Source organism: Giraffa tippelskirchi, chromosome 1 (genome assembly GCF_054371585.1).
Source record: "Giraffa tippelskirchi isolate mGirTip1 chromosome 1, T2T-mGirTip1v1.2.pri, whole genome shotgun sequence".
Classification (NCBI taxonomy): Eukaryota; Metazoa; Chordata; class Mammalia; order Artiodactyla; family Giraffidae; genus Giraffa; species Giraffa tippelskirchi.
Window position 1 is genome coordinate 149,707,536 of NC_137275.1, and position 23,973 is coordinate 149,731,508.

General features: G+C 36.4%; 1 protein-coding gene across 18 annotated transcripts in view; it reads left to right on the forward strand.

The window, feature by feature from the left end:
- The window catches only part of NFIB (nuclear factor I B), a 465,570-nt gene that overhangs the window by 355,041 nt on the left and 86,556 nt on the right, over positions 1-23,973 (forward strand). For all 18 annotated transcript variants that reach the window (XR_014076781.1, XM_081570139.1, XM_081570150.1 and 15 more), the window contains exon 3: positions 8,652-8,705. Coding sequence is in view for 17 of the 18 variants with exons in the window: in XM_081570139.1 (XP_081426265.1) it covers positions 8,652-8,705 (54 nt within the window). In the remaining variant the exon portion in view is untranslated. The remainder of the gene's footprint in view (positions 1-8,651; positions 8,706-23,973) is intronic.

Sequence of the window (23,973 nt, forward strand, 5' to 3'; positions counted from 1 at the left end):
TCTTGTGGGGTTTTGGAAAGGGCTTCATTGTTTTCATGTGGCAGAGTGCATTGGCAAATTGTTTTCTAAAGTACGCAGTGGCATGTTCTTCTAATATTATAAGATATGGGCAGCATTTATGAAAGATTATAAATCTTACAACTCTCCTCAGAAACTTAAAATACAGCTGGAAATGTTTTGCTTCCAAGAAACATGCAATCTTCATAAAATTGGAAAAGAAATGTTTTGAATAAATAATGTTTTGGTTTATTTCTCTCTAGTGTGAGATCTATTTTTTTCAGTCAAAACCATGCCATAAAACTCCTCCTTCTTCTACACTAACACCCTTGCCTCTGTATTTATATTTTGCTGGTGCATCTATTTTTTTTTTTCAGTTTTAAAGTATGCCAGATTGCTTTTCCTTGTTTTTAAAGATAGAAAACTGGATTTCTCCCAGGGACTCTTTCCCTAACTAGGATGGTTTAAAACCGAAACAAGGATTGAGTCAGTTAATTAATTTAAATGAGATTACAAATCAAAAACATATTACACAATCTTGATTTAATTACCACGTTTTATTTACTTAATTGAAAACACACTGTAGAAAGTTAGCAATCTTGACAATGACCAGTATAGTATCTTTACATTCTATAAACTAGAATCTTCGCAATCAAGAGGTTTAGATGATCCTGGTTGTGACCTTTGGTCACTCAATCCCTGGATCAGTAGAGAGTCACTGAACTTAATCTTAGGCCAGAAAGGTCAGATACAATTATCCCTGCTTTCATTTGTGAGAGTTTGGTGCTAGTTAATGAAGCCGTGCAAACCTCTGGTCTGACGTGTTGGCAGGTTTCATACTTCTTGTGCAGGGGTCTTCCCATCTACATTGGTGAATAGCTCCTGGCATGAATAGATGTCCTCTCAAATGCGTAGGTGATTTTTTTCCCCCCTTGAATTTCAGTGCCCTATATTTTTTGGCTAATCACTTGTGAACAAATTTTGGTCTTGAGCTCAAAGAGATCCTTATTTTAATCCTTGAGATATGATGCTTTGAACCTAATCCTCCTATTAAGCAGAAAGAGAAAGTAGCTCTTTAAAAGAAAGTTTAATAATAGAACTAGTGGAATGTGTAGGATAAGAAATAGAGGGGATGGTAGCTATCTACTCTCTTGTATATTTTTCTTTGGTTAAGTAAGTTACTTTATCTGTAAGGAGCCTCAGCATAGCAATTTTTTTAATAGCAACCTTTTTAAAATCTCTGTGTTTTGCAACATTGAAGGTATATTTTAAAATCCATGTTAACCAATACAAAATGAGATCTGAAGGTATGGGTCTTCAGATGGAAAATAATATAGATTAAAAGGCATGATTGAAAATATGTAAAAAGCCTTGCATTCCAAGTATTATTTTAAATCTGCCAAAAGTATTGGGAGAGATTTAATTTCTCTGCTTGCTCAGTACTGGGTTTAGGGGAATGGATACAGACTCAGCAAAAATATGTCGATGGCTCCATTAACAAAGAGACAGAGTTAACGACCGCTTCCCGTGGATGGCTGGTTACCCGAGTTTTGCAGGGAATTCGGTGCCGTATCATGTAATGTCCTATTGAGAATGGACAGACTGAAGCACAGATGGAGAGTATGAGCGTTTTGCCACGTGTTTCCATGCTTATGAGAGATAAGGAAGCACTTAGTTTTCCCAGGTTCTTTATGTTATTCTAATAACCATCTAAGAGCAGAAAAAGGAAATATTGCAAAACTCTTGTGTCATGGATGAAACGGCCCTCCATTAAAACTGAAGCTATATAGATTTTTTTACAGTGCTGGTGAAAAAAATACAGCAAATTATGTACTTAGAATTGTGGTTACACAAGTTAACAACAAATGCCAGGGAAATCAGTGCTCATAGAAAGTAAACTCCCAAGAAGGAGGCAAGACAGTTTACACAGGGATAGGGAGGTTTGTCGGAGATAAATAGTTTTCTCCTCTCTCCTTGTGAAAGGTGGATGATTTTTGTCTTACTTTGTGTTTTCTTGTTATAAAGTACGTGGATTTGTATCCCTTCCTTCAGGTTTTTGTTTGTTTATTACATTGGCTTTTCTCTTTCTTAAGATGTCCTGGCATACTATATATGTAATTTATAAAAATATTCTATTTTAGTATGTTGGTAGTTAATAATGTTTTGGAGAAAAAGAAGGGGACTATTCTAAGCCTTTTGAAAACCCTCGTGGTATTCTTTAGTTGACAATGGGCTGTTTCTTTACCTGCTTAAAGCAGAGGAATATGACAAAGGGGCCCTTTATCACATGATGACTAATTTTAGTTCTAGCAAAAGGCTATCTGTAGGTTAACAGGTTACAGTGTGGATTTCATTTACTCTTCTGATATTCCTTGATATAAAAGCTATATTGTTAGATAGTCACAGAATTTTAGAGCCAGAAGGGACCTGACAGTTTACCTTGTGCAATCACTTCTTTGCACCAGAATAATTATATGTAAAATTAATGCCTCTCAAATGTGGTTTTCCGTTGATACTCAAGTCATGGTGTCAGAGAATAAAATGAACTCCTAAAACACCTTGGGGTAGAAAGACAGCCTGTATAGCAAGGTCATCAAAAGCTTCTTGGCTTCCTTCTTGCTTTCTGGAACCCCTCACAAACATCTCCTCCTTTTTGTAGGAGAAAGCCAAACATGAATTTCTGTCTCAAAATACTTCCTCTTATCTCCCCCCTCCCATTTCCAAATATTTCTTCAGAAATTAAAGGGAGAACTGAGACTTACATTAGGCCAGGAGACCCACCCTGGAAATTGTGTCTCTCTCCCCTTTTCTTGTTACAAAAGGTTTGTCTCCTTGATTCTTCTTCTTTTTTTTATTGTGAATAATTTCTAAAGACTTTATTTATTCCAAATTGAAGTATAAATGATTTACAACTTTTCAGGTATACAGAAAAGTGATTCAATTATACATATACATATTCTTTCTCAGATTCTTTTCCATTGTAGATTATTATAACATATTGAATATAGTTCTCTGTGCTATATAGTAGGTCCTTGTTGGTTATGTATTTTATATATAGTAGTGTGTATTTGTTAAGTCCAACTCCTAATTTATCTCTCCCCTACTCTTTCTCCCTTTGGTAATCATAAATTTGTTTTCTGTGTCTGTGAGTCTATTTCTATTTTGTAAATAATTTCATTTACAGCATTTATAAGAGACACTATAGCAAAGATTAGGGCCATGAAGCTAAGCAGGGCAGTAGCCCTGCCTTCATATAGTTCAGAATCTGAAAGGAATGACCTCAACATGGAGGAATTTAGGGGAAAAAAAAGACAGACACCATATGCAAAGACTCAGGGGCATCAAATGGAGGTGTGACACACGTGGAACTGAAAGGCTAATGTATGACCCAGGTGTTGGTAGGGGCCAGGTCAAAGTGCCTTGAATGGCATCCTAAAGTTTTTGAAGTTTTTTCTCTTATGTATTGCAAATACATGTAAGAATTTTAGCAGGGAAGAAGCTTAAGTTTTAGGTTTTAAAGAGATTCAGTCAGTTCAGTTGTGATTACCTTGGTAGTAAAGAGGAATATGTATTAGGAAGATGTGAGATCTGTTCATTTTTCAAGACCCTGTTCCTGAGGTCAGCTCCCTCTGATATATTTTATGACATGTTCTTACCTATCCATCATAGGAAGAACCAATTATATACACTCACTTATAGCTCCTATCCTGGAGGAGGGCATGGCAACCCACTCTAGTGTTCTTGCTTGGAGAATCCCCATGGACAGAGGAGCCTGGTGGGCTCCACAGAGTCAGACATGACTGAGCAACTGAGGACAGCACGGCACGTAGCTCTTTATCATAGTGTGCATTTAAAAAACATGTGCATTTCTGTCTGAGCAACCTCTGAACTTCTAGAAGGTGTAGAGTGTATAGTCTTCTTTTTGAAACAATATTTTAAGGGTCAATAATGAAAATTAAATGGAAATTTAATACATATTTTGGAGAACTCATTATGTTCCAAACATTAGTAACTGGAATACAGAAGGTACTCCATAAACCTTATTGATTCTCATTTAATTGATGCTTACATGAATGACCTTCAAAAATATCTTTCACAGTTGAGATGATCCAAGCGCATCAGATAACTGAGTTCATCCCCTTCTGCCTCTCCCCCCGCCCCCCAAGAAAGTTAGTACTCAGTAACAAACATTTAACAGGTCATTATTTATTTATCTTGTATATTTAACAAACATTTTATTGGACTTCCACCAGATTATCAGTAGAACACTAGACTCTCCTTTGTTTAGCAATGAGAATCCAAGCTAAATATATTTAAAGCTGGCCTCTTTTTAAAGCGTCAGTTAGTGTATGGACATCAGTGATAGTAATAATTATTTACAATTTCAGTTAGAAAAAATGTGTAGGGATTTTAAGGATTTTTAAATTTCTGAAGAAGGTTGTGAATATATTGGTAAATGATGGGGGAGGAGGGAGACTAGGGGAATGTGAAGTTCCCAGAAATCTTTAATTGAGTGAAATGTCATTTGGCTTTGCATGATTATGAGATTGCCTCATAACCACTCAAGAGGCACCCACTCTTAATGAGTGGCCCATGTAGAGAACTCATGTTTTAATAGTTGCCATGTAACTTTGGACAAGTCATTTAGATCACTTAAGTATCCCAGGATTTTCCACAAAATTGAGTCATTAGAGAAACTTGGTTACTTCTTAGGTGAGGCTTAGATAGTAGAAGAGCATGAAAGATTGGCTGCTTTTTAAAAAGGAGTGGATAAAAGGATTGAAGGAAAGTTCATAAGTGTCATGTGTAGATGAGAACCTTTCTTAGTCCTGAAATCTTTAATTTGGGGGAAGAGAAATTGATTGTTTAAAAAGCATTAATTTAGAAATGGCTTCATTAACTGTTCTTTTTCCTAGAAGAAATATATTGTGTTTAATGCACACTTTTAAAACACAAAGATTGAGTAGTAGGAGTTTTATATGCAATACAAAATATATTGCAGTCCTGCATTCTGTCAAGTCAGAAAGAGACAAAGAAGTGTAAAAGATATAGATTGAGATCAAGGAAGAGAAAACAAAATGTGAAAGGAATGATAGGACTGGTTTGAGTCTGCTGCCTTCAAGACCCCTTTCCCTCTCTTTTTCTTCATGGCATCAATATCTCAAGACTCAGTGTGCTGGTCAGTGTGGGTCACACTGGACTGTACACTGTCACACTGTACTGACACAGTCCCCATTCTGACCACCCTCCTTCTTCAAAGACTTCAGTCTTCCAGAAGGTAATTTTCACTCCTGACTTTTGAGCATGACAGCTCCCTGAGAGCCTTGAAATGGCAGCAGTGCCTCCCTCCCTTTTTGGGAGAGTGGGACCAAGGTATTTACAGAGGAATTCAAGAGGCACACACTTGCCCATCTTCAGTTAATTCAACACAGACAATTTTAGATGCTTACACTGGGATGGACAAATTTAGTCATATCCCTTTTCTCCCTTTCTTCCTGAAAGTTAGTCCATTAAAAATATTAGTCATTTTTTGAATGTGTCCTTTTTATGTTTAATAATATCTTTTACTTAATTGTGTTAAGAGGTGTCTGACTTAATGCTCATATAATAAAATCTTTGCAATGATTCTGTAAAGTAGGTAGTATTATAGTTAAAGATGAAGACCCTAAGAGTTAAGTAATAAGATCACACTGCTACTGAGGGGCAGAGCTGGGATTCACTATAATACATGAAGTGTGGGCACACACACATTCGCACACACAACTTGAACAAATGGTGGAAGCAGTTAAAGAAAACCTTTGGGTATAGAGTAATTTGACCTAGGTGGTGGATTGGAAGGGTTTTAGATGTGGTCTGAGTAATTCTTTCTCTGAAGTTAACCACAATAACAGTTCATTTTTGGTTTCTCTGCCAACTGCAACTCCCTGGTTACTTCCTTTTCCAGCAGTTGGAATTAAGTGACCACCGATATGAGGTGACATAAGAGTTAAGAATAGATTAGAGTTAGAGTTTACTGTTGGAGAAGTAAGTGTTCTCCTGCTCACTCCTTGAAGGGGCCTCTTCTGTGTTTTGGGGATCCCACTTACGCTATTTTACTTCATGAGAGGGCACAGACGTTGGAATATGAGGGAAAAATCTGTCATTGTGTGTCAGTAAATGCCAGATTATTTTAGAAAGTGGCATTGTTAAAAGCAAGTATACGAGTCAAATTTAGGGTCTACTTCAGCTTTCCCTCAAATGTTTGTGGTGGTTTTTTTTTAGAAATTTCATTTTTTTTTTTTTTTCAGTTGAAGAAGCTGTTGTCTGCAGTTGTTGCAAATGGGGGAAAAGGGTAATTTGCAGCAGAAAGAGAGTTTTCCAAATGGGCTATTGTGGTAACAGGGTGTGTCATTGTTCTAACGGAATACTTTCTTAGGAGTGGAAGAGACCTTAATTCTTTACTGGTCCAAACTTTAGCAACAAGATGTTGGGAACGAATTTTGTGTTCTTTTTTGAAACTGATTTAACTAAACCTGGAGTGTATAGCTCCTGTCCCCTGAGATAGACAGCCTTAATCTGCCTCCCACTGTGTTGTCAGGAAGATGGCATTAACCTCCTTGAGGGATGAATACCTAGACTTTCATAAGTGTGAAGAGTTCTACTTTATGAAGTAGATTCCATAAATGTGAAGTAGCTTTATTAAACATAAAACATGGGGAGGCCCTGGTCAGTGGGTACACCATGTATGTAGAAACTTCTCAAAATGTTAGAGTCACTTGAGAAATTAAGCTGGAACGTAGTATCAATTCTGAGGGACATTTGTCAGAGGAACTCAAGGCAGAAATAGCTGAGGCTATAGCAAAATGGTCTAATTTATCTTTTTTCTTTTCAATATAGCTATCATACTCCATGCCTGGAAAGTAGCCGATATTGTGCCATCTTTTATGGGCAGAAAGAAAGAGAAAGATTGATCTCCTAAGTTAGAAGTCACTGAGTCTTGCCTCAAAACCAGAAAAACTAATAGAATTCATGGGAGATGAGACAAACCTTTTGGAGAGAATCTTATTCTCTTTGACTGTCTGGGGACAACTCTAGCCAGAACTCAGACTGCAGGAGTAGTCCTTAACTGGTTTCTTTTCCATTTGGGAAAATTAGAAATAAATTGGAGGATAATGTGGGAATCATTAAATATATTTACTAAGATTTTATAAAAAGTGTTCTAGGGCAAAAAAAAGGGGGGGGCGGAGGGAGAAGAAAAAGAAAAAAGGCAAGGATATGGGAAGAAGGGGAACAGTTCTGATTTCAGCATTAAATCTAGTTAGCAGGCATGAGGCGAAGGGCAGAAATAAATAACCAAGTTTTATACAAAAGGAAGTCAAAAGGGTGTCCTTGCATTTAATAGTAGAAGCAGCAATTGCAGTATGTTAATAACTTCAATGGAAGAGCAGAGTAGCCTTGCTGAAAAACACCAGCATAAGATGTTTCTGCTTAAATAAGACTGGATCCGTGTCTCAGGTGTAATGGCCAGGTTTGGGAAAGAGACTTTTGTCTGTGGCCACCTGTCACCTTTGTTGAAATTCACTATCAAGTTCAAAATTGCCTTTCCTAAGCAAGCAAAGAAAGCTGCTGAATCTGAGCCATCCAGCCCAGTGCAGTCACAGCCGTGAACAGCACATTGAGGAAGACACAAAAGAAGTAGACAGAATCTCTGCCTCTGCTTAGGAGCATGCAATTTAGTTGGGGAGACAAACTTAATGCTAGAACCAATAAAAGAAGATTACAAAGCAACTGCAAGTAAGTGTATAATAATATGGCGCAAATGACACAGATAAATGCAGAGGGGACATAGAGGAAAGAGGAGTGAGCCAAACACAACAGTGTCAGATTAGTTAGGAAGGCATGTTTCCTAACAGTACTGTAGCTTCTATGTTCCTTTCTGTATCATCGATGAGGAATAACGTGTGATAGGAAATTCGGATGTTCCGCATTGATCTCTTTCTCCTTATCTGCTGAGTCTGTCTGTCTATCACAGATGGAAATTAAATTGATCCAACAATTTACTCTCCACAAAGCCTTGTTGGTTTCTACCTAGTAATTTATGCTTTTCTTGGTGTTTGCAAATCGATTGCTATTATGGGATGCAGTCAAATCTGGGCCTGGATCCAGTAGGTTGGGGGATTATTGGAGTGGATATGTGTGTATACACGTGAAGTCCTGGAAAAATGGACTCTAGCTTCTGTGTATTTTTACTCTTTCAGCTTTTTAAAAAAAGCACGTTTAACTCACTCAAATTTCATTTTTAGGGAATGTATCTGACTTGTTTCATATTGCTTCTGACAGGCCCAGCCTTCAAATCACCTTCAATGGCATTGTCACCAGACCTTTTGTTTTAAAAAAGCCTTTCCCTACCCCATGAATATTATAGATCTCTATATTTTTTTTTTCTTTCGACAAAGAAATATATATATATGTGTATATATAGATATCTATACATATCTACAGATGTTCATGCAGTTTAATAAAATATTGCTGCTGAAAGGCTTAGGAAAATATACTTTATTTAAACACTCGACTTCATTGTTCTACCTTAAAAAAAATTTTTAAGTCCTTCTGAGGATTGTGAAATTCTTTCAAAACAAATTAAAAAGAAAACATTTTCTGTGATTTCTTTACAGATTCTGGACAATCAGGAAGTCCAAGCCACAATGATCCTGCCAAGAATCCTCCAGGTAAATATGTGTTCCAGGACGTTTGCAATCTGACATTGTTGGAGAACAAAGGTACCACTGTATAGATAAACACCCCTTAATTGGTCAGCTGCCTATTTTGTTCTGGAGGGCAGGTATGATCAGGACAAGATGTGATTCTATTCAGACCCTTCACAGTGGCAAATACCTCCACATTGGCGTCATCAGTATGTACCTAATCACTAATGTTTTACTTTTTGTTGGTGTTTCTTTGAAAATGAATTTGCATGTATTTTACAGTTGTGTATCCTTCAGGTGCTAAGAGGCACTGCTGTTTGAAAAGCCAAAAAGCCTTCTAGTCTTTCTTTTAAAATGCACAAGAAAAAGTAAAAATTTTCATACTCTTTTTATAGTTTATCAAATCTCATTACTTTAAAAGGTGGGTTCTGGTGGTAGTTGATTATGTCTTCATGAGGGATTTTTGCAAATGAGTTTTTATTCCATAAGGTTCTTAATAGAATTCCCAGAATCAGGAAATAATGAAAATAAGGCTTTTCCTTTCATGTAATGTATGCCCAATACTCTCTTGGTTTTTCAGAAGTTGTTTCAGTTCTAAAAATGGCTTTTATAAGAAATCATACTGTCTTTATGATTTTGTTTTTCCTAAGTTTGAAGACACAGAATTTTGATGTTGATTTAAGAGTAGTATCTTTTCTCATGAAGTAAAAACCAGTGCAAAGACGAATTTCTAAAATTTTAATCTTATAAGATTTTTAATAGTACCTGTGACTTTATTAAAAGAATGCTCTAAGAATAACGTAACCAAAACAAAAGCAAAAAAATTCAAATCAATCACATATACCCTCCACGTCCCAAAAGGATCTCATGTGTCTTTTCATTGAAAATAAACTCCAGATTTATAAAAGGTAATGACAAAAGTTTCTGCAGGTCGACCCAGTTTTAGGTCCTCAATTGCTTGATCTTCCTATAATAATACTTTGCTAATGTGAAGTTGAAATACCTGAAAAATCCTCAGAACTACAAGAAAATATGTCAGAACAGTCTTGCTTTAAAATCATGTTAGAAAGACATAGCAAGTAAATACATAAGTAAAGATGCAAAGTCAATACATTTTTTTCTTCCTGAAAGATTAAAGGCAGGATTCTTCCTTGCCTACATTTTGTTCTTTATTTTTATCTTAGAAAAAAATTTTTCACCAACATATTAACTTCTATATTGTACAGAATCATATTATATGACAAAAGTAGTATATCCTTCAAAGATAAAAAATCTCTAAATTAAATATAGATTAAAATGTATACTAAGTTGATTTTTCTTTACTTTCATAAAAATCATTTAATATGACTACAAATTGCTAACAAAACATTCAAAAACTGAAATAATTTAAATGTAATTTACAGTGAAATTGATTATTTTATTTTTTGTGTAGATGAGACCACAAAGGTGAATTATTTAGACTATAGTAAATTTTGTCAGAGATTTTCTAAAGTTGAGAAAACTTACAGCTTGCAGTGTCTTCAACTTTACTAAAATTTCTCTTTTTTTAGTTGACTAACACTTCCTCTGTGTAGCATGATAACGAAAAGTGAATTGTATCCAAATATTTTTTAAAAGCTTCATTACTCATTTTACAAAGAACTGGGAGGGAGGGAAACCTTTACTAGAAAAAGAGTTGATAAGTATTGCAAGTCAGACTAAACAAAGGATATGTTCTTTGCATTTGAATGACAGCTTGGTTTGAAATTAATAAAGCTGTTATTGTTTGAAATGCATTTCTGAACATGTACAGAAATAATCATGCTCACTTAAAAATGTTCTCTGCTTGAGCTGAATGGATAATCTCAGAATAGTTATGCAATGACAGAATTTGATTTTTCAGTATTTGTTGAGAAGCTTGCTTAAATTTTTCCTTTACTACATTCAGTGTAGCAGTTATTAATGTATCAGTTTCCATATAATATGGCTAACAGAAACAATCAAGATGAAACATCTCTATTTTTTTTTCTATGAAATTTTCCTTAGAAATCAACCTTTTGAGAACTATGTCTTAACACTGGAATGTTGTAGGTAAATGCATACTATGATTAGTTGAACATTGTGTACACGTAAATTGTACATTGGTTACCAGTTTTTTCAGAGATAGAATATAATAAAACATAAAATATCAAAATTAAGTGGAATAAAATTAGAATTTTCTTTGATGATTCAGAAGCATTGTGTCATTTTAACTTGCTTTGTGTATCATCATATTTTGGTCTAGCAGTAGAGATTATGAAGGAATTCTGTTTGATAAAAGTAAGAGTTTGTTCTGTAATACCTTGAAATAAATCAAGCCGCTAGGAATATTAAATAGTTTCTAATTGGAAATGTGAAAAAACCATAACTTATTAAGATTTTTGTTTTGCAGTGAATAGGGATAAATTATACTTATTATTAAAAGCTCTTTTCATAAGTATAAGCCTGTTTGGTATTTTTAGAGCATAATTTATCTCTAGGAGCCTCTGTTCAGCTGCTTTCTGGCTTTGGCAGGTGTGAAATCTCTGAAGTTCAAATTTAGCATAAGAAGAAGGCTCCATACCTTTATGGGCAAATTCAATTTACTACTATACGCAATGAAAGAGTCAGATCACTTTGCTGTTTGTATTGTTGTAACAAAGAGAAAGTGAACTTTTGAAAAAGATTGCCTTGAGTGGGAGCACTGTCTTGTCGCTGGTAGTTTTCCACTGGGAGATGAGCAACCAACCTGTGGACATTGCCACCTTCTACTTCTGTGTTTATTGCATAACAACTTGGGAAGAGATGGCAAAAATTCAAGATCTTTTCAAGGTAAAGTCTCTTTGAAATCTGTTTCCCTCTGTTGACATGAAGGTGGAATCACATCCAATTCTTCTATAAGTATAGGTGCATGAGTATCCCACAAATGGGGCATCCCTCTGGCTTGGATTTTCTCCAGCATCAGACATGACTGTCTGACATGGAGACACTTCCTTGCTGATTCAGAACTTCTGAAATGCGACCTTGAAGCTCTTCATACTGTAGTATGGCATCTACAGATAGGCTTTTAGTTTTTAAAACTAAAACTAGTGTTTAGTGTTGCCTTCTTGAGATTCGTATTTAGTAAGCAAACTAGTCACAGGTATTTGAACAAAAGCTATACATTTTGGGGGAGGAAGAATATTTGATACTTAAACTATTTTTAAATGCATTTAAATAGTTTTTTTATTTAGAAAAAATAGAGATGTTTTATCTTGATTGTTTCTGTTTCTTTTTAAATAATAAAATAATATTTTTTTATTATTTAAAAGTACAAATAATGTATTATTTGACATTATTTATGTCAAATAATTTGTCACCTTATATCCTTTCTGGAATAAAAATGGAACTAAAGAAATACTTGAATAAATTAAATAGTTTTTGTAGTGTTTCCTTATACTATTAATATTTTGTGATTTAATGTTTTGTGTTTATTCTTTGTTACATAGTGGGAATGGGCACCATGATCTTTTCTGGGATAAGGTGCCCCAAAGGTCTGACTTCGTCCAAGGACATGACAGTATTATTTTGGTTAAGAAACGCTAGACTATTTCGTTTTTTGTATGATTCACATTTCTCTCATTTATTTTGGGGTCAAAAGTTATATGTTTATATCTAGATGCTTCTTTTTGAACAGTAAATTAATCCCTTCTAAGCAATAGAACTGCAAGAGTCCTGTCTAAACTATAGCAAGCAACTGTTGTGGACCAAAGGAGAATAAACCATTAATTTAGGAACTTAGACACAGACCTAGTTTTATTTCAAATAATTAAAGCATCCACTTTCACTTTTAGAAAGTGTGTGATTGGATTAGATTCTTTTGAAATGAACTTTGACGTGCTATATTATTTTGTGTCTCTATATTCCTTGGGCTATGAACTTTTAGAGTTTGCAATCTCAGTCTCTTGCCCAGTCCTGGGGTAGCTGCTTTCCAAGGAAAACAAGACAATGTAAAAGTTGGATTTTGCCCCTCAGTCAGCTAGAAGTGGATGCCTCATTTTGGAGTTCAGGGAGAGTGTAGGAGAGTTGTCTCTTGGAAATATAACAAGGAAACATTGAATCCTAGGACACTTTTTGCAAATTCTATGCTGAGAACTTATGAAGCATTCTAAGTATCACTAACCAGAGCTTTCCTACTTAGAATGACATGGACTTATCCTGCTTTTCTTTTTTGCAAAATTTGTCAGATGCTTGTGTTGTTTTGTGGGATGCTTTTGCATGTAGTTTGGCAAAATCTCTGGGAACTATTAAGATCATATATTGGGTAAATGTCAAATAGTTTGTCACCTTATATCCTTTCTGGAATAAAAATGGAACTAAATAAATAATTGAATAAGTTAAATAATGTGTATGTATTAACTAGCAATATGCTTATCTTGCATTTAAGACGTTATTTTATGTTTATATAAATTCCATATTTGAGAGATAATACAGTATTTGCCTTTCTCTAACATATTTCATTTTACCATAATGCCCTCAAGTCCAACCATGTTGTCCCAAATGGCAGGATTTTGTTCTTTTTATGGCTACATAATATGCTATTCTATTTGTGTACCACATACATATCACAATTTCTTTATTCATTTACCCATCAATGGACAGTTAGGTTGTTTTTGTATCTTGGCTATTGTAAATAATGCTCCAATGAACATGGGAGTGTGTATTTTTTGAATTTGTGTTTTCATTTTCTCATAGAATCAGTGGATCATATCCTGGTTCTATTTTTAATTTTTTAAGTGACTTCCATTCTCTTTTCCTTAGTGGCTGCCCCAATTTACATTCCCACCAGCAGAGCACAAGTGTTCCCTTTTCTCCGTATCCTCTCCAACACTTGTCTTCTCTTTTTGATAATACCCATTCTAAAAAGTTCAAGGTGATATCTCATTGTGGTTTTGATTTGCATTTCCCTGGTGACTAATGATATAAAGCATATTTTTATGTATCTGTGTATGTCTCCTTTGGAAAACATCTATTCAGGATTTTTGCCCATTTTAAAATCAGCTTCTTTGATTCTTTTGCTATTGAGTTGTATGATTTCTTTATATATTTTGGATATTATACCCTTATCTGATATATTATTTATAAATAGTTTCCCCCATTCAGTAGGTTGCTTTTCATTCTGTTGATAGTTTCCTTTGTTTTGCAGAGCTTTTTAGTTTAATGTCATCCCACTTGTTTATTCTTCTTCTGTTGTTGTTGCTTTTGGTGTCAGATTTTAAAATCACTACCAAGGTCAATATCAAGGAGTCTACTGTGTTTAATTCTAGAAGTCTTATGGTGTCAGGTTTTACATTCAGAACTTTAGTCCATTGAGTTAGTTTTTGAGTACAATCAGATAGTGGTCCAGTTTCATTCTTTAGCATCTAGCTGTCCAAATTTTCCAGTATCATTTATTTTTTTATTTTTAAATTTTATTTATTTATTTTTTTACTTTACAATCTTGTATTGGTTTTGCCATACATTGACATGAATCCGCCATGGGTGTATATGTGTTCCCCTTCGAGAGCCCCCCTCTCACCTCCCTCCCCATCCCATCCTTCTGGGTCATCCTGGTGCACCAGCCCCTAGCACCCTATATCATGCATCGAACCTGGACTGGCGATTCATTTCACATATGATAATTTACATGCTTCAATGGCATTCTCCCATATCATCCCACCCTTGCCCTCTCCCATAGAATCCAAAAGACTGATCTATACATCTGTGTCTCTTTTGCTGTCTTGCATACAGGGTTATTTTTACCGACTTTCTAAATTCCATATATATGCGTTAGTATACTGTATTGGTGTTTTTCTTTCCGGCTTACTTCTCTCTGTATAATGGGCTCCAGTTTTATCCACCTCATTAGAACTGATGCGAATGTATTCTTTTTAATGGCTGAGTAATATTCCATTGTGTATATATACCGCAGCTTCCTTACCAATTCGTCTGCTGATGGACATCTAGGCTGCCTCCATGTCCTGGCTATTATAAACAGTGCTGTGATGAACATTGGGGTACACGTGTCTCTTTCAATTCTGGTTTCCTCGGTGTGTATGCCCAGCAGTGGGATTGCTGGGTCATAAGGCAGTTCTATTTCCAGTTTTTTAAGGAATCTCCACACTCTTCTCCATAGTGGCTGTACTAGTTTGCATTCCCACCAACAGTGTAATAGAGTTCCCTTTTCTCCACACCTTCTCCAGCATTTATTGCTTGTAGATTTTTGGATAGCAGCCATTCTGACTAGTGTGAAATGTCCAGTACCATTTATAAAAGAGACTGTCCTTTACCCATTGTATATTCTTGGCTCCTCTGTTAAAAGTTCAGTTCAGTCACTCAGTCGTGTCCGACTTTTTGCGACCCCATGGACTGAAGCACACCAGGCCTCCCTGTCCATCACCAGCCCTGGAGTTTACTCAAACTCATGTCCATTGAGTCAGTGATGCCATCCAACTATCTCATCCTCTGTTGTCCCCTTCTCCTGCCTTCAATCTTTCTGGGCATTAGGGTCTTTTCAAATGAGTCAGTTCTTCATATCAGGTGGCCAAAGTATTGGAGTTTCAGCATCAGTCCTTCCAATTAATATTCAGGACTCATTTCCTTTAGGATTGACTGGTTTGATCTCTTTTAGTCCAAGAGACTCTCATGAGTCTTCTACAACTCTACAGTTCAAAAGCATCAATTCTTTGGTGCTCAGCTTTCTTTATAGTCCAACTCTCACATCCATACATGACTACTGGAAAAACCATAGCTTTGACTAGACGGACCTTTGTTGGCAAAGTAATGTCTCTGCTTTTTAATATGCTGTCTAAGTTGGTCATAACTTTTCTTCCAAGAAGCAACCATCTTTTAATTTCATGGCTGCAGTTGCCATCTGCAGTGATTTTGGAGCCCCCCAAAATAAAGTCTGTCACTGTTTCCATTGCTTTCCCATCTATTTGCTATGAAGTGATGGGACCAGATGCCATAATCTTAGTTTTCTGAATGTTGAGTTTTAAGCCAACTTTTTCACTCTCCTCTTTCACTTTCATCAAGAGGCTCTTTAGTTCTTCTTCACTTTCTGCCATAAGAGTGGTGTCATCTGCTTATCTGAGGTTATTGATATTTCTCCAGGCAATCTTGATTCCAGCTTGTGCTTCATCCAGCCCAGTGTTTCTCATGATGTATTCTACATATAAGTTAAATAAGCAGGGTGACAATATACAGCCTTGACGTACTCTTCTCCCGATTTGGAACCAGTCTGTTGTTCCATGTCCAGTTCTAACTGTTGCTTCTTGACCTGCGTACAGATTTCTCAGGTGGCAAGTCAGGTGGTCTGGTATTCCCATCTCTTTCAGAGTTTTCCACAGTTTGTTGTGATCCACACAGTGAAAGGCTTTGGCATAGTCCATAAAGCAGAAGTAGATATTTTTCTGGAACTCTCTCTCTTTTTTTATGTTCTGACGGATGTTGGCAATTTGAACTCTGGTTCCTCTGCCTTTTCTAAATCCAGCTTAAACGTCTGGAAGTTCATGGTTCACATACTGTTGAAGCCTGGCTTGGAGAATTTTGAGCATTTCTTTGCTAGCATGTGAGATGAGTGCAATTGTGTGGTAGTTTGAGCATTCTTTGGCATTGCCTTTCTTTGGGATTGGAATGAAAACTGACCTTTTCCAGTCCTGTGGCCACTGCTGAGTTTTCCAAATTTGCTGGCATATTGAGTGCAGCACTTTCACAGCATCATCTTTTAGGATTTGGAATAGCTCACCTGAAATTCCATCACCTCCACTAGCTTTGTTTGTTGTGATACTTCCTAAGGCCCACTTGACTTCACATTCCAGAATGTCTGACTCTAGGTGAGTGATCACACCATCATAATTATCTGGGTCATGAAGATCTTTTTTGTATAGTTCTTCTCTGTATTCTTGCCACCATATCTTCTGCTTCCATTAGGTCCATACCATTTCTGCCCTTTATTTTGCCCATCTTTGCATGAATGTTCCCTTGGTATCTCTAATTTTCTTGAAGAGATCTCTAGTCTTTCCCATTCTATTGTTTTCCTCTATTTCTTTGCACTGATCACTAAGGAATGCTTTCTCATCTCTCCTTGCTCTTCTTTGGAACTCTGCATTTAAATGGTTATATCTTTCCTTTGCTCCTTTGCCTTTCACTTCTCTTCTTTTCACAGCTATTTATAAGTCCTTCTCACACAATTGTTTTGCCGTTTTCCATTTCTTTTTCTTGGAGATGGTCTTGATCACTGCCTCCTGTACAGTGTCATGAACCTCCATCCATATAGTTCCTCAGGCACTCTGTCTATCAGATCTAATCCCTTGAATCTATTTGTCACTTCCACTGTGTAATTGTAAGGGATTTGATTTAGGTCATATATGAATGGTCTAGTGGTTTTCCCTGATTTCTTCAATTTCAGTCTGAATTTGGCAATGAGGAGTGCATGATCTGAGCCACAGTCTTCTCCCGGTCTTGTTTTTGCTGACTCTGTAGAGCTTCTCCATCTTTGGCTGCAAAGAATATAATCAGTCTGATTTTGGTATTGACCATCTGGTGATGTCCATGTGTAGAGTCGTCTCTTGTATTGTTGGAAGAGGGTGTTTGCTATGACCAGTACATTCTCTTGGCAAAGCCCTATTAGCCTTTGCCCTGCTTCATTCTATACTCCAAGGCCAAATTTGCCTATTACTCCAGGTATTTTTTGACTTCCTACTTTTGCTTTCCAGTCCCCTATAGTGAAAAGGACATCTTTTTTGAGTGTTAGTTCCTCAAGGTCTTGCACGTCTTCATAGACCCGTTCAACTTCAGCTTCTTCAGCTTTCCTGGTCGGGGCATAGACTTGGATTACTGTGATATTGAATGGTTTGCCTTGGAAACAATCAAGCAGAGATCATTCTGTCTTTTTTGAGATTGCATCCAAGTACTGCATTTCAGACTCTTTTGTTGACCATGATGGCTACTCCATTTCTTCTAAGGGATTCTTGCCCACGGTAGTAGATAAAATGGTCATTTGAGTTAAATTCACCCATTCCAGTCCATTTTAGTTTGCTGATTCCTAAAAGATTGATGTTCACTCTTGCCATCTCCTGTTTGACCATTTCCAATTTGCCTTGATTCATGGACCTAACGTTCCTGGTTCCTATGCAATATTGCTCTTTACAGCATCGGACCTTGCTTCTATCACCAGTCACATCCACAACTGGGTGTTGTTGTTGCTTTGACTCCATCTCTTCATTCTTTTTGGAGTTATTTCTCCAGATCTCCAGTAGCATATTGGGCACCTACCAACCTGGGGAATTCAGCTTTCAGTGGCCTATCTTTTTGCCTTTTCATACTGTTAAAAATTAATTGATATTATATGGTTAGGTTTATTTCTGGGCTCTCTGTTCTGTTCCACTGATCTATAGGTCTGTGTTATGCCAATACCACACTTTTTTAATTACTATAGCTTTGCAATACAGTTTGAAATCAGGGTAACATCCCTCTAGTTTTGTTCTTCTTTCTCTAGACTGCTTTGACTATTTGGGGTTTCTTTTTCTTCCATAGAAATTTTATAACTGCTTGTTCTATTTTTGTGAAAAATGCCATTGGAATTTTGATAGGGATTGAACCTATGTATTGCTTTGGGTGATATGGACATTTTAACTATATTAATTATTATAATCCCTGAGCACAGAGCATCTTGCCATTAATGTGTGTCTTCTTCAATTTCTTTCATTAATGTTTTATAGTTTTCAATATAGAGTTCTTTCAATTCTTCTGTTAAATCTTTTCCTAGATATTTTATTCTTTTTGATGTAATTATAAATGTGATTTCTTATTTCTTAATTTCTTTTTCTGGTCATTATTAATATATATATAGAAGTGTAGCAAGTTTTTTGAGTATTAGTTTTATATCCTGTAACTTTACTGAATCCATTTATTAGTTCTAACAGTTTTCTGATGGGATTTTAGGGTTTTCAATATAAAATATTATGCTTTCTGTAAATAGTACCAATTTTGTTTCTTCCTTTCCAGTTTCAGTCAGTTCAGTTCAGTTGCTCAGTCATGTTTGACTCTTTGTGACCCCATGGACTGCAGCACGCCAGGCCTCCCTGTCCGTCACCAACTCCCAGAGTTTACCCAAACCCATGTCCATAGAGTCAGTGATGCCATCCAGCCATCTCATCCTCTGTCATCTGTAGGTTAACTGTATTCAGGTGGGAATAACTGATCATGATAGATTTGGTTTTCTGCAGATTCTAATCTGGTGTCTTGGTTGGGCACTGCAAAAGAAAGTCATTTGTGATTTGGGGTTGTGCTTGAAATCTGCATCTGTAAAGTTTTCTACTGTTCACCTAGGTCTGCACGCACATGGGGGATACTGGGTAGACCTTGTGTCTTGCACCTCATCACCTTGTACCTCAAGGCTGACAGTTTGTTCCAATGTTGTGTGAATTTGCAGGAAGAGCTGACAGTCCTGCCTGTCCCCATTTTCCAATCTAGATTCTTGTAGACATCTCCTGACAAAGGTACTAAATGATTGCTCTGTTGGAAATTTCTAAACAAATACGCATCCAAAAAAAATTTCACTGAAGTGGTCTAGTCCTGAACTTTTATCTTTTGAGAGGTTTTTGGATTACTGATTAAATATCCTTACTAGTAATTGGTCTGTTCAGAATTTCTGTTTCATCATGATTCACTCTTGGTAGGTTGTATGTTTCTAGGAATTTATCCATTTCTTCTAAGTGGTTCATTCCATAGAGTGTAATTGTTCATTTTAATCTCCTATGATACTTTGTATTTGTGTGGTATCAGTTGTAATATCTCTTTTTTCATTTCTGACTTTATTTATTTAAGGCATATATCTTTTTTTTCTTGGTGAATCTAGATAAAGGTTGTCAATTTTGTTGATCTTTTAAAGAACCAGCTCTTAATTTCATTGGTATTTCTATTGTCATTTTACTTTCTATATCATTTATTCCTGTTCTAGTCTTTGTTTTTTTCTTTCTTCTACTAACTTTGGGCTTCATTTGTTGTTTTTTCTAGTTCCTTGAGGTGTGTGTTTAGGTTGCTTATTTTAGATTTTCCTTATTTCTTGAGTTAGACATTTGTCAAAATAACTTTCCTCTTAGAATTGCTTTTGTTGCAGCCCATAAAGTTTGGTGTGTTTCATTTCCATTTTCATTTGTCTCAGGGTATTTTTTCTTGTTTGGGTTTTCCTTTGGTCCACAGTAGTATCTATTGACTATTATAATATGCTAGTTTTGCATTTAAGAAATTTCTAAAATCAAACAATTTTTGAGGTTAATCTCTCCCCTACTTGACTTTACTGATACTGAGATTGAAGTTGCCAAAGGATTGTCATGAAACTAATGAAACCAACCAAATAATTATCAAGAAAACTAGCATCTGCAGTTGTAGTTATCATCTACAGGGATCCCTAGGGCCTATATTTGACTTCTCACTTTGTTTTTGTCAAAATTTAGCATTTGGAACAAACAAAACTCCCTAATAGTTACAGAAATAATGCAACATTTTTCTTTGCTGTTTGCATATAATGGCAGAAATATTGCCATAGATCCTAAATAACCTCAGCATGTTTTATTTTAGAATATCATTCATGTTCAAGATCGAAGAAAGGGAAATATTTACTCTGATTTTTTAATAATAGTCCATTCACTCCTCAGTTTATAACTTCATACCCACTCATTCTTATATCCTCATTTATCATATCCACCAGAATCAAATAGTTTGTTTGTTTTTATAATGGGGGTGGGAAATGCACTATTTCATGATACATAGAAGTAATTCCAAACTTCAGCTCTTGACAATATGCAACAGATTATAAACAGCCTTTCTATTCATAAAAGTATAACTAGAAAGACAGTAAAAGGGTTGGTTAACTGTGGTAAGACCTCACATTATAGGTAAAGCTTTTAAGTAATTTGAAAATGAGGTCTATGGGAGTCAGTGCGAAAATCAAAGGATTTTTTCCGAACAGGTTTTGTTTCAGAGGAGTTTTTCTTCTTTATCCTTTAACTTTTTGAAGACATCACATTCAGTAAATTTCTTAAATGTTCAAACTTAGGATGGAACTCAAGAGCAGAGGAGGGGCGGGTGGGAAATATGTCTTGTTAACAGATTAATTTTAAAAGGTCTGGAAGGGCACATAGTCCTTAGCTACTGATTTTGACAGTTTGCATTATGGGTGTGTGCATGCATGCTCAGTCACTTCAGTCATGTCTGACTCTCTGCAACCCTATGGACTACTGTAGTCTTCCAGGCTCTTCTGCCCATGGGATTCTCCAGGCAAGAATACTGGAATGGGTTGCCATGCCCTCCTCCAGGGGATCTTCTACACCCAGGGATCGAACCCATGTCTCTTATGTCTCCTACACTGGCAGGCGGGTTCTTTGCCTCTGGCACCACCTGGGAAGCCCAAGCATTATGAGTACTCTTGTATAACCCACTCCTCAAAAGTTGATCCACGTAGCAGTTGGCTCCATGCCTAGCCTCTGCAGTAGGTCCGGTCTGATTACTTGTAATATTAATTTTGGAGGAAAAAGACAATTTAGAAATATTTTATGAGGACATGAAAGCAGATTTATCTATATCATCCCAATTATCTGCCCTGTTAGGCTACAAATACTACTACTTGAGTGCTACCTGATTGCTGATTTAAGATTTAATTAATACATTCCAGGAGACAGGGTGTGGATGGATTAAGCTCTATATGATTAGAGACAGCCATTTGTCCTGCACCATTGCCCACCAAGAACAATAAACAGCCTTGAAAGAGCTGTCTATAGGTAGATTTTTAACCTCAGATATTTAATGGACATCTATTTTGCACATGGCACTAGACTAGATGCTGTGGAAGATTCAGAAGTAATTTACATATGAACCTTGCCCTCTCAAAAGTTTCTGTCCGTAAGTGCATACAATATTTTACACTTATTGTGAAAACCTAGTAATTACTTAGTGCTACAACTCATGTGTTATGGAGTTTGAAGTTGTGAGTTACTATTTCCAGCCATTGTAAGGAGTGTATTTCCTGGTGGCTCAGACGTTAAAGAATCCACCTGCAATACAGGAGACCCGGGCCTGATCCCTGAGTTGGAAAGATCCCCTGGAGAAGGGAATGGCTACCTCAAGTATTCTTGGCTGGCGAATTCCATGGTCAGAGGAGCCTGGCAGACTACAGTCCATGGGGTCACAGAGGAGCCTGGTAGGCTACAGTCCATGCAGTCGCAGAGTCAGACACACTTTTCTGAAGTGTGTCTGAAGTGAAAAGTGACTATCACTTTTCACTTTTAGAGTGAAAATAAGTATTAATGGAATTACAAATTTCCCTTGGATCAAGGCTTCAAGTGTTACACAAGGGCCATGAGGAACATGACCAGATCAGCCCCCTTCTCTGTAACTCAGCACAGTCAATTACACTCATGCCAGTTGTAAGCATTAAATGGGAGAGCTTATCTGCAAGTAGCGGGTGCTTGGTAAAAGGTAAAAGGGAGGACTTTTTCATCCTACTTTCTCTCCAGCTGGGTTTATCAAGAAGACTTTCTGCAGGAAGTATCATTTGATGTGAATCCCTATAAAAATGTGTTAAATTGTTACACTGTACTCCCGTAAAGACTTCAGATGACATAAAGTTACATATCAAGATAAGATGCATAAGAATAGAATATTAGAGATTGTATCAAAGCGACAAAAGAAACATATTTTCAAGTCTCAAGGCGGAATAGAAGTACGGTTTTATGGTAGTCAGTTTTTTCCTTAAGCCTTTTGGCATGACAGGAAATGTGGAATGAAATTTTGTTACAGTTTTTCATAGTGACATGAAAAAGGGTACAAATGTATCTTTTGAGATTACTCTCCCACTGGCAACGCTTTGTATCTTAGTCCTTTACTTTCACTTGTATAAATATTTTCCTGCTTGCCTCTAGGTACAAGCTACCAGCTCTCTCCATTGAAAATTTTCTCTATCCCTTACTCTTCCTGGTCCTCTCAGTATAACTCCCTTATTCTGTTAACTCCTTTCGGGCAACTTATTTCTTACTTAAAAAAAAAAAATTAGATCTTTTGGCCCTCATTCAGACAACCCCTTTCAACCAAGTGACGCATCTTGCTCTTCTTTTTCATGGCATAATATAAAAGATTAAAATTTCTACTTACCTTCTCCTACAATTGGACTTTTGTCCCTACTTGAAATGATTCTCATTAAATTCACTTTTTATGACCTGAATCCAGTGTGGTTCCTTTCCATTCTATTACTGTTTCTGTATTATTGAACATTTGATTTAATTGATGATGTGCTACTGAAAAATTTCCCTTGGTTTCATTTTTTAAAAAATTTTAGTTCACCAAGAACACTTAACATGTGGTCTGCCCTCTTAAGAAATTTTAAGTGATTCTAGAAACAGTATTGTAAAACACATTTCTAGAGTGTATTCATCTTAACTGAAACTTTTTGCCTGTCGATTAATAACTCCTTATTTCCTCTTTGTCCCAGCCCCTAGCAACCACCATTCCACTCTGATTCTGTGACATAGACTATTGTAGATTCCTCATGTAAGTGTTTTTCTATGACTAGTTTATTTTATTTAGCATCATGTCTTCAAGTTTCATTCATGTTGTTGCATACTGCAAAGTTTCCTTAAAAAAAAAAAAAGGTTAAACAGTATTTGCTGTATGTATATAACATATGGACTTCCCTTGTAGCTCAGTTGGTTAAGAGTCTGCCTGCAATGCAGGAGACCCAGGTTCAATTCCTGGATCGGGAAGATCCCTTGGAGAAGGAAATGGCAACCCACTCCAGTATTCTTGTCTAGAGAATCCCATGGACAGAGGAACCTGGCAGTCTACAGTCCAAGTCTGTGGGGTATCAGGAGTTGGACATGACTCAGTGACTAACCATGCATATACCATACATTTTTGTTCATTCATCTGTTGATGGGCATTTAAGTTGTTTCCACATCTTGGCTATTAGAAACATGAGAGTGCAGGTATCTCTTTGAGATCCTGATTTCAATTCTTTTCAATACATACCTAGACCTGGGATTGCTAGATTATATGGTAATTCTGCTTTGAATTTTTTAAAGAATACTCATATCGTGTTTCATAGGGGCTGTACCATTTTGTATTCACACTTGCATTCACCAGTGTGCGAGGATTCCAGTTTCTCCACATTCTCCACAGCACTTACTGTCATTTTTATTTTTTGATAGTGTGTGTGCTTAGTTGCTCAGTCATGTCCGACTTTTTGCAACCCCATGGAATGTAGCCTGCCAGGCTCCTCTGT